The following is a 12,112-nucleotide window of genomic DNA, read 5'->3' as shown; positions in this document are numbered from 1 at the left end:
GAGGAGAACCTACATAATGAGTGTAGCATCAAGGACGCTTCCATTCCACCCCAAAACACTGTAGTACTGAGTTGGCTTTCTGACATACATGGGGAGATTCCCAGTGTAGGGCAGCAAAGGAACCTCACAATAGGTGAAAGCGGCTAGAGGTTGTCATCATTACTATGGGCTGTTCAGAGCTTATTTAGACTATTAGATCACTAGTTTCCTGCCTAAAAAACCGAGAAACCTTCCCTCTCTCTTTTTCAGAATGATAAATATCAATGTCCCCTTTTCAGAGAACTCCTTTAGTGAGTTCTGAAAGAGTAAAAGCCAAATTCCTAAGCTTGAAATTCAAGGTGCTCCACAGCCGTGCCCCAGTCTACCTTCCCAGACTTGCCATCCAGGATTACTGCCTTTCATGCTTTCACCAGCAAATGCAACTCCTCTCGATTTCCACAAACCACCTGTGCCTGCATGTCTCCATGCCCCATTCAAATGGGTAAATTCTTCCTTCCCTTATCAACTTTACCTCTCCCTTCCCATCCATCTTTATTTTGGAACGTATCATTGTGTCAAGTTGCACTGCCCCCATGAGTCTGCCATCAGACAACCTACTCCTACTATGAGCCAACGTGTTTAGCAGCTGGGGAGAGCACAAAGAACTGAACAGAAAAGTCACATGCCATCCCTTCTCTCTCAAAGTATTCTTCCTCAGCTAGAAGTGATATCGCCTCTTCTGAGGTCCTGCTATGAGCTTTCTACCTTAAATGAGGGTTATTTACATTCACTCCTCATCTCCTCCTCAAAGCATAAGCTCTTCAAGGGCAGCTTTACGATTTTCTTGTCCTGGAAAACCTAGCACAATGTTGTCTACATAATCACTTAGCACATGGTCATAGGAGGCAACACAGGAAGAGAAGAGGTTTTTAGACTCTGGAATAAGAAAACCTGACTTAAAGTCACCTTTGATCAAACCACTGAAGCCTTGGTACTCACATCTATAAAATATGGATACTACCATTTACCTCTCTCAGGGCAAGCAAGCACCAAATGAAATAACATGGGATCATAGTTTTTAAATTCTCAAATGCTTTTTATCAGTGTTCAATTGGTGCTGATGGAACATGAGTCCCTCATGACTCCTCAGAGAAAGCAGCACCACATAAACCAAATGTGTTAGCTTAGCAATTGTGATTGCCTTTCAGTCTCTTTCTCTACAAGACAGACATGCCAAGCAACAGTATTATTTTATTTGAAATATTCTACTTGTGGCAACAGAGAATTCCTATGTTCTTCTTACTAGAGAAACTTATAACACTATAAGCAACAACTTAAAAGTCCCAGGAGGTCATCTTCATTATACCCCCATGAAATGCAAAAAAGCCATTAAGACTGGGGATATGTTTCCATTCTGTAAAAAGGCAAAGGCAGGAAAGTGCAAGGAGGCAAAGGTCAGAATGCCACAACAAAAGTCATATTTAGAGTTTGCTTTACAGAAAATTCCCTTTAATGTAAATATTCTGTTATATCATGTCAGTATCACATTCACAAAAATGAGTTTATCTTAGAATCTCAGAGTACTTCCCTTGGACATCATCTTCATTCAGGCCTCACTTTTAGAGTCACATTAAGTAGAAGTTAAGGTTATTTCTCCCATTGAATTCCCAGGAAAAGAGAGTACATGCTTAACTGTCACAAGAAATGCACCTGCCTCTCACATATGAACCAGCCCAGACTCATAGTCACCATAGACCAGAAAGAAAAAACAGGAGCAGCACAAAAAAGGGAGGCAGGAGCCTATGTCACCCCTGTGCCTACTAAACCCACCACCTACCTATTATCACCTGCATTGTGTGGATGAGTGACCTGAACCTGGAAAGGACAGTGAGCCAGGTAAGCACGACCAATGGACATGAAGAAGCCAGCATTCGAACCCAGGGCTATTTGACTCCCGGTTGCTAATTCTCTGTTATACCATCCGGCCTTCCCAGAAAACCCAACTCCCTCAGGTTCTTCCTTTACTTGTCCCTCCTACACATCACAGTCAGACCCCAGAGAGTTAAAGAGGACACAGGGAGACCTGGGCTCTAGTCCCAGCTAACTGAATTGCTGTGTAATGAAGGGAGACTCACTTAAGCCAGTGTACCTCAGTCTCCTTGGCCAAAAAAATGGTGACAATAATATCCATTCTACCTCTTTCAAAATAACTGGACATCACCATGGAAATGTTAAAAATTATTTCTGCTCTTCTGATCATCAAAATGGATTATTTAATTAAGGTGCCTTAACTATGAAATCTATATGGTTTTCCCTGTATTATTTTGACTCCTTGGGGCAGGGGTCAGCAAACGCTGGCACTAGAGTCAAATTCAGCCCACTGACTGTTTTTGTAATGCAGCCACACCCTTCCCGTACCTACCATATCTGGCTGTTGTCACGATACCACACAGGGTTGAGTGCTTGTGACGCACACTGTATGGGCTGCAAAGTCTAAAATATTTACTATCTGGCCCCTTAAAGTTTGCCCACCTTTTAGTAGCCTTAAATATCAGAGGCCAAAGAGTAGCTGACAAGTTACAATACATTTTGAATTGTCCTCAAACTACTATTTTCCATGTAACACATCTTATTTGTCAAAAGATTTAACATATTGTAAATATAGATAGTGAGAAAAAATCAATTAGAAAACCACTTCCTGTAAGTAATAAAATTATAATAAACCAGTAAATCCCCAGAAGATATCTTACATGCCTAAAAATGAATTTTGAAATTCTCTGTATTTCTAGAGAATCATAATCTCTAAATTCTACAAAATTACCATCTTCAGTAAAATAATTTTTAAAACTTGTCTGTCAAATTACCCTATATTTGATTTGAAGTACAGAAGAGAAATAGCTCAGGATATAAATGAAACAATTCCCATGATTTCCAATGTGAAACTATTCATTACTATGCCCTCTCCCTTTTACTATTATTTTTTAAAATTAAACTACTTTGCCAATCCTTTTGTGGCAGAGTTTTAGGGCCAGTTTTGAGATTTTTTGGTAAATAGTTGTGTTCCGTTTTGTATTTTGAATAGGCTGTGTGTATCCGGTTCCTAAACATCTGCTCTAATGCCAGAGAGGAAAGTGTGCAGCATGCTTTAACAAGTAGACTTCCTCTGCTTCTCAAAGCCTTCAAATATTTAGTTTCGAAGTGAATACACTTTAAGCCAAAAAATTACCACCCACCCAATTACTTTGTCATTCTTACTGTAAAGGTTTATGAAAAATGCCAAAAGAAGAGGAGCAGACATTATCGATGATGATGGAGGAAGAAAAGCAATGAGAGTAAGGAAGGCAATCAAGGAAAGTAAAAATGGGAATAAGCCATTTAGCCCGTAATAACCTAATTGGGAATTGCTTTTTCTCTTCCTTGTCTATAGCCCTGTAAAAAAGCCGAAAAACAATTTTGCTTATTACTGATAAAAAGTCCTAGGATTTTAGAGAGGGACTGAATTTTAGACATCACTAAATATAAGCCATTTATTTTATGGATGAGAAACACTAAGGTCCAGAAATATTAACTGTCGCAACCGGTGGATTTGCTAGTTACTGGCAGGACCAGGACCAGAATCTAGTTTCCTGATCATCAGTTTAACACACTTCCCAGTAGACTGAGCTCTCTGTCCTGCTAAAGCATAGTGTGCCATTTGGCACCTAACAGTTAAATTCTTTTAAAAAATATGCCTGAAGTACCCCTATCATAGCCAGGAAATTAACAATACCCCTTTAAATAGTATCTATGGGCACATGTTTTTTCCAAGTATAGACTATCAAGAACAGTGCTTTGACCTCAAAAGAAACCGGAGTCACAGTAAAACCGTAGGATAATCAAAGAGCTAATAAGGACTTCAAACTGCCTCCTTGTATTTTGTCTTGATGGAAATCAGTTTGAAACAGACAGCCCCCCTCACCCCCTAGACACATGCTCTCAAGACTAAACAGCAATATTCCATAAAAAGACCAGATCTAGCCAGTGTTATTATCTGTCTGACATTTGGGTTATTCTTGTGAGTAACTCATAAAGTATCATGGGTGTCTGTGATTATTTGAGTACACATGGCAAACCATAATTGGTCAAAAAATAATAAAAGACATTTTTCCGTGACAAAAATACCATATTGCATGACAACATGGCAGTGTGACAGCATTCAGTGGTCCACAATACTTTCTCCATTTACAAAGTAGTAAAAAAGAAACAAGAATTTAAAAGTAAAAAGCCTTTTTGCAGTAACTACCATAGTTCGTATTTAAATTATGAAAGATTAAAAGGCTTTAAGTGCTGACAGTAATCCACTAGCATATCTTCCCCCAAATCCATGTCATATGTCAACTTATAATTTAGCCTTTTGATACACAGCAGAAACGTGGCAAAAGATGCAAGTCTGTATCCCTTTCTACAACTGAAATACAGATTTTTGACAATTTTTAGAAACTTTTTAGAACCTGGCTATTTATGACATAAAAGTTTAAATTTAACCACTACCATCCAAATTTTATAACGTGAGTCAAATCTAACAAAAATTCTACTTATCACTGAGCAGATAAAATCTGAAATTGATCAATGCAAGCTGTACATCAGGGTCTTAATTTAAAGCCTCTTCCCTTCTGTCCTACTAATACCTCCCCATCACCACAAGGCTGTATACATGATAAACAATTAGGGGCAATACTCTCCTTGCCATCTCTCTCAGAAACCAAACACCAAGTTAAAAATTATTCTGAAAGTAATTTAAAGGATCTCGTGAAAGCAGCATATGCGCACTCATAGACAGAAACCCATTCAAGCAGAGAGCAGTGTGAATGGAGGGGGTGTCTAAATGCTACGATCTCAAACTCTAGTCAGCAAGGACAGTTAGAACTCACCCACTCGGAAGTTCGTGGCTGTCAGGGTGTCGGCAGCGTGACCGTTCTCACTAATAAGAGTGGTGGTATTCCCCTTCTCACAGCTGTTCTGACAGCTGCCCTTGGTGCAGGTCACTTTACAGATGCTCGGAGTAAAGACCACCTTGATGCGGCCAGTGTGGTTACTCACTAGGAGTGGAGGCAGGGAGAAAAAGAACAACAAACACATCAGCTTAGTATCCATGAACTTGCCTTGGAAGGTTTTAAAAAAAAAAAAAAAAAAAAAAAAGGAAAAAGAGAAAGGAAAGGAGGGAGAGGGGGAAAGAGAGAGCCCACAACCCAACAGGTTAAGGAAAGAGGGAAGCCTTTAGTGCTCGCTGCTCTGTATCCAGTGGTGTCTCTGAAACAGGAGTAGGAAGCTTAGCAAACAGAACTCTGGGATGCACTCCAAAACCACATTTGAAGTCGAGTCACTGGAGTGGGATTACTAACCACAATGCTGCACTTTATTCACGGGCAGACAAAGAGCAGTACGGAGGGCACGACAGATGAAAGAGCCAGCCCTGACAGGCAGATGTAATGCACAGAGGTTGGCCGTGCACCTAGTGGTGAATAAACTCTTGTGTCCTCGACTTGCATACTTTCCCTGTTCCTCCACTTATTAAGTCACTATTTGCAGCCCGACCCCTGGAAATGTTTTAGGCATGCAGCATGTCTGAAAACATCTGTCTCAAATCTCCTGGCACTCCCAGCTGAAGTGATCAAATCCTGTGACGCAGCTGCAGGAGCCCAGTGCTTTTTCACAACTCCGGGCACTCCTTCTCCATATAAATTTATGCAACCTAAAGTTTGTTTTACTGTGAACAGGGTCCATCTAAGAAAAAGGAGGCCAAGTCCCTGGGCTAAAGGATTGCCTCGGTTAAAATGCCACCCTGGAGCTCTCACTGCGGCTCCTCACAAGCCACCTAAAGGAGGTATTTCTTTCATTCATACAGCCCTCTTTTAAAAACCAGATGCTATCACCTGTTACACAGCAGAGGCGGCACAATATCACATAATGGACACTCATCTTCAAGTCAGATTCTGGGTGGTAATCCTGGCTCAACCATGCTATGACTCTGGACCTGTCATTTCACCTTTTCTCCAAAACATGAGAGAATTAGAAATGATGTTTTCCAGCCAGTTTTAAATTTCAATGTTTATCAGGGGTCAGCAAGCAATGCCCCTAGGATCAAATCTGGCCCACTGCCTGCTTTTGTAAATAAAGTTTTATTGGAACACAGCCACTCGTGCATTTACATACTGGCTACGGCTGCTTTTGTGCAATAACAACAGAGTTGCACAGAGAAGGGATGGCCTCATCCAGGATTGCCACTTGCAGCCAGGCCCCAATATAAACTCGGGCAAAGCACAATACAGAAACCCTATTTTGACATCCACATTTGTGAAATGCCCCCAGCCAGGTCCTTCCGCTTCCCAGGAGCCTAAGCAGAGAGCAAAAATGGTAGCAGCAGCTCAAGAGAGAGGAAGAGACATGATTCATCTTTGAAGCCTTAAGGCTGATTGGAAGCAGTGCCCTTCCTGTGGTCACTGTGTTACTGCAGTGGGCAAAGGAAAGCCTGCCTTTGGGTCAGCCTATCTTCTACCATCCCCTGCCCAACAGAAGAGATTCTCCCCCTTTATATTGCTTTGGTTTGACCAGCATTGTGTTTTCAGAAAATCATCCAAGAAGCCTCTGAAGGCTCACAACAAAATAAAATGTGGTCAAATCTGAGCTTGGAAACAAAAACCTTAACCAAAGGAGCCGTTAGAATTTCAAGGTTGGAATGGGACATCAAAGGTTTTCTGACAACTTTTATTTGAACACCTCTAGTGACAGGGAGCTCATTACCCGCTAAGATGGCACATTCTAGTTATGGGCAGTTCCTAACAAGTGCTATTCTTAAGCTGAAGTTATGTCCTCACAGTCAGCTGCACCCATTAATCCTAATTCACCTCCCCACAGTCTCACTATCTAATGCCTCTTCCACCTGACAGCCCTTCAGCTCCTCACAGACATTACCACAGAAGCCAAGAAAGCTGAAGTTACAAGGGACCTGAAGAGATCCACTTGGGTTGGCCCTCTCACTTAAAAGAAAATGATTCTTCTGGAGCAGAAATACCCTCAGTTCTTTTCAAATGGTTTTCCAAGACTGTTTCTCATTCACCCGTGGTTCTAATGCAGGAGATCAAGACACATAGTCTGGGGTGGGAAGATACCCTAGTGGCCAACCAGGTCTTCCAGCCCCTTGCAAGATGGCATCCAGAACTTTTTTCCACAAACAGCCAAATAGTAAATATTTTAGAGCCGTAGGCCTAAAGGACTCTGTTGCAACTATTCAACTCTGCTGCGGTAGCAGGAAAGCAGACTGTCAACAACAGTATGTCAATGAATGAGTGTGGCTATGTCCCAATAAAACTTTATTTAAAGACACACAGTTTTCAAACCAGTGCTTCAAATGTTTTCAGGACATTTAAAATTTCTCTAGGACTATACCTCATAAATTTTAAAAAATACAATGGAATGCTGATTCTACAACAGACAAAACTCACCTAGTTTGATTTTTTTTTTTTTTTTTACAGTAGAAGAAAAAAAAAATCAGCTTACTCTAAGTTGTCAGACCAAGCTTACAAATATCTTGAGAATACTGTGTGTGTGTAAGTGTGTGAAGCCCAAGACAAAAAAGAGACAACATCGTCCCACTTCAAAAGAATATAAACTTCTATTTTTTTTCTGGCCCTTGGAACAATAATGAAGTTGGAAATGGTGTGCCAACTATTTTGTCTTCTCTGGCATTAACTCTCAGTACCAGCAGCTGCCATGCAGATGCTCATACCATCACCTAAATTATGCTCACTTCAGCGAACTGAGACATCCAAAGAAAGCAAGCCCTTAATCATTATGCCCATGTTACCTCCCAGCTATAGTAGTCACTTTATAGGCACTTGAGATTCTCTGGGCTTATTGTTTTTAAAAAACTTAGTATGTTTCTTTGCCAAAAAAAATTCTTTTTGGCCTGGAATCATCTGTATTTTGAAGAGGCAGAGACAGTTTCATATGACTTAATTCTGATTTTTATAATGTTCACATCTTCTTGGAAGCAGAAAATAAATTTCATTTCATATTTCCCCCCTCGTGTTTTATAAGCATTCTGCTATAAAGTAATCTAATTCTAAAAGAGACCCTTATATTCTCAGATGATCCTCTTGTGTCTACAGGAAGCATTTATAATACTTCTCCATTATTATTAGTTAAGTTTTCCACAATCTCAAAATCAGCATTGAAAAACTTAACTGTCTGACACTAGATTGCCATCCATAGCTCTGAGAGGATCTCCGTAAACATTAAATGCATTAGATAATATTCTCTCCTGTGTTCACTCCTTTAAAATCATTTCCACTACTTTAAAATCATTTCCACATTATCTAGGGTATTGTGTAAAGAGTTTAAAGTACACAAAACTAACATACAGTGCTCTGAGTTTCAAATTCCTCAATGTGACAAGCTGAAGACAATACTACTCATCTCTCAAGAGTTCAGTGGGACTTCAGTGACAGTGGCCTTTCCTACACAGGCCATTTGCTGTTTAAGAGGCATCTTCCTCAAATGCCTTGAATAAGTTAATACCTAAGGACCCCTAGTGCCTTCTGTAAAGTAGGTAACCCAATAAATGTGGAACAAAGTGACTCAAAGGATGACTGTACAACCCCACAGAGATCGGGGCCCACAGGATGCTGGAGGCCACTCTGGTCCAAGAGCCTTGCTTCACCAGAGATGAGAGTGAAGCCCACGGGTCAAATCAGTGGAAGAAGATCATCCCTAGCTGCACCCATTGGCTGATTAAGAATTACAAATCTGAAAAGCCAAAGTCAGACGAGTCAGGAGTTAATAGAGCAACTGTTGGCACAGTTTTCTTGCTTGGTCCCTCTGACAAAAACATGTGAGTTACCCTGTAGGTAAATCAGCCCCAGAAATGTTAACCAGGCACTTTCAAACTTTGGGTTTTAGAGTCCTTGGCTAGAAACAGATTGCCTGGAGCCACACAGCACCTCCACTGGGCCTCCTAGTCAGTCAGTCAAGACACTCAAAAGTCAACATCCCGTCTGCAGCTTCTGCCAGACCCTGTGTGCATTCATACCTCCAAGAAGAGGTGCTGGCACGTGGGTTAAAACAAACCACAGACGTTCACACTGAATGGCTAATGGGATGGAAGTGGAGCCGATACCCTCCCCAATATAAATAGCTTTCATTTCTGCTTCCCAATCATTAACGACAGAGCAAAATTCAAAAATGTCAACATTGTTCTTGACAAATGGACTTCAGTCTAGCTGCCATCTTTCAGTCATTAAACTAGGATGTGACCAAAAGCAAAGGCAGCTAAAGAAATAAATATAACAAGTTCAAGACTCACATCAGAGGTCATGAACAAAGAGTCTCGCCTCTGCATTCAACCAGAATGCTGCGACAGCACATCAGCATTCATCCAGCTTCAACAAGGGGGGGCCAACCAGCACCGGCAATATCCTCTGCGAAGGAGAAGCATCCTGCCCTGTTGACTGAGTGGGACTTCGGAGCCGATTCAATACCCAGGTCACGTGGGAGGAAAACTGAGCTAACAGCTCATTCTCCCATTTTGCAATCCATTGCCTGCCAGGAGGCCAAGAATTCTTTGAAGGACAAATCATAAACGTATTAAATAATGCTTAGAATAACAAGACTTGATCGTTCGGCTCTCCAGGCTTGCTTAACTTCTCCAGGACTCTTAAAATAATGCCCACAGAATACTCTGTTCCTCAAGAAAGGTGCTATGTAAATAGAAATCAGTATCAAATCTATTACTTCATCAGATTGCCCCAGTCATGGAAAATTCTCCAAGAGGGAAGGAAACTCAGAGATCTCTAGTTCTGCTGTGGGCACTTCCTCAGATAAGAATCTAGGGTTACTTTCCAGTACCACCTCTTGGAGTTTTTCCACATAGAACTAACTAAATGAAGAGGTAGAGAAAGAGTTGCTACGCAGGTGATATAAACTAAAACACCTGTGCTTCCTCCCCCTTTCCATGTTCCCTTCCTATTCACTGAAGGAAACTAACACTTACTCATCTCTTACAGACACATGTATGATTTCTTTCCATTTTTATACATGTAAAGAGACAGGCCTATAGCGAGGCAAAGAAGGCGAGTATATTAAATCATTTAATACAAGAATACGTTTCTGGATATATTCTGAGTTTCTTGAAGAATTGCTTATTTCTCAAAAAGCAGGTACTAAACATAAGCCATGTTTAAAAATGTAACTACAGTCCCCAAGATATTCACTTGGCAGAAATGCAGCAGATGATTAACTAGTGAACACTCAAGTATGACTTCCCTTATTATTTCATGGAGAAAATAGAAGCTACGAGGCCAGGCCTACCAACTTACCTGGATCTATAGTTGTCCCGCCTTCCTCCCGATGAAGGAGGTGGTTCTACCTAAGGCCAACCCTTCCACTAAAGCAATGAATCCCCTTCCTCTCTTGCCGAAAGACTTCCTCCCCGTTCATTTCCATCAGCAGGCAAACCCGCTGTACTGTGCCCCATCTGTCGAAAACACCTCTCCTCGCATCGTCCCCATTCCACTCTCTTGCAGCTGCCACTCTATTTCCCAGCTCTCCTTAAAGAAAAACCCCTCAAAAGAACTGCCCTACTGGCTGCCTCCACCACCTCCCCTCCCATTCTCTCTTGAACCTGCCACAGCCAAGCTTTTGCTGTCAACCCTTCACCAAAGCTGTCCTTGTGAAGGTCACCACTGGCCCCCATGTTGCCAAAACCAACAGTAAATCCTCTGGCTCCTTATGACTCAAACTTCCAGCCTATTTGACACAGAAGAACCACTCTGCTTCGTGATACTCCTTCTTTACTTGGCTTCTAGGTTACCCTGTTCTCTCACGGTTCTCTCCTACCTTGCTGGCCACTGCTCCTCATGATCGTGTCCAGGGGAAGGCCCTAGAGCTCAGTCTTTGTAGCCTTTTCCTTTCCATACTGACTTCCCAGATGCTATTATCCTGTCTTATCTCATGGATTTGGATACCAGCTACAGATTTCTGTATAGAAAATGTTTAATTCTAGCCTGGACCCCTCGACCTTGTATATGTGCATATGAGTACTGCAGATGTGTGTATTTGTGTGTGTCCAAGAATCCAGCTGTCCAGCTGCTTATGAGACTTTGCTAGGTAGGTGTCTAAGGTCTAGTGGCTGTCCCAAGAAAACATGCAAAACTAAGCTTTGGTCCCTCTCTGTATCCACATCCAAACCTGTTCCTTTTCAAGTCTTCCCTCATCTCTGAAAATGGCAAGTCTATTCTTGACCCTTTTTTGGTCATCTGAGACTCAATACAACATGCAAACCCTGTTAACTCTGTTTCCAGAGGGGACAATTTTTCACCACCTTCATGGCAAACACTGGTGCAATTCACTATCATCTTCACTACTATCAACAGTCTCCCAGCCGGACTTCCTGCTTCCAACTTTGCCCTCCCACAGCTTTCTCCCACACGACATTCGGTGCATCCTTTAATGTATGGCAGTCAGCTCATGGCACTCCTCCCTTCAGTGGCTTCCCATCTCATTCAGAATACAAGCCAAAGGCCTCACAAGGGCCTACTGGGCTCTCCACAAGCTGTGAGCTCCCCGACCTTGTCTCTTACACGTGTTCCCAAAGCACTCACCCTGGCCTCCTTGCTATTCCTCACATACTGGGCACATTCATATCTCAGGGAACCTCCTGTTCCCTCTGCCTAGAATACTCTTCCCCAGATATACACGGCTTCCTCCCTCACCTTCAAGACTTCACCAGAAAGTCACATGATCAGGAGGTTTTTCCCGACTACCTGACATAACACTGCAACACCCCACACACGTTGATTCCTTGTGTCCTGTTTTACGTTTCCTATTTACAAGTACGCTTTATAGATTTAGCATTGGATTATTGCCATAAAAACACAGACTCTTTACATGTTTATTGGCTATTTATATTCTTTCTTTTGTGACTTGCCTGCTCCTGGCCTTTGTCCACATTTCTACAGAGATATTTATCTTTTCCCAATAGATTTAAAATTATTTATATATTTATTATTTAATTTGTCATATACATCAAGTTCTCCCAGTTCATTTTATCTTTACTTATGTGCTTTCTTTCTCTTTTTATTTTCAGACAGAATTTTAA

General features: G+C 41.5%; 1 protein-coding gene across 6 annotated transcripts in view; it reads right to left on the bottom strand.

Moving 5' to 3' along the window:
• Positions 1-12,112, bottom strand: part of LTBP1 (latent transforming growth factor beta binding protein 1) — a 419,491-nt gene that overhangs the window by 245,421 nt on the left and 161,958 nt on the right. For 3 of the 6 annotated variants that reach the window (XM_068564861.1, XM_068564862.1, XM_068564864.1), the window contains exon 5: positions 4,890-5,057. The exons of 1 other annotated variant lie outside the window; for it this stretch is intronic. In XM_068564861.1, the coding sequence (XP_068420962.1) occupies positions 4,890-5,057 (168 nt within the window). Of the gene's footprint in view, positions 1-4,889; positions 5,276-12,112 lie in introns of those variants that run through there. 2 more of the 6 variants (XM_068564865.1, XM_068564866.1) reach the window with 1 other exon arrangement.

Source organism: Eschrichtius robustus, chromosome 15 (genome assembly GCF_028021215.1).
Source record: "Eschrichtius robustus isolate mEscRob2 chromosome 15, mEscRob2.pri, whole genome shotgun sequence".
NCBI lineage: Eukaryota > Metazoa > Chordata > Mammalia > Artiodactyla > Eschrichtiidae > Eschrichtius > Eschrichtius robustus.
The sequence above is the reverse complement of the archived record's forward strand: the minus strand, read 5'-3'. Positions and strand labels throughout refer to the sequence as shown.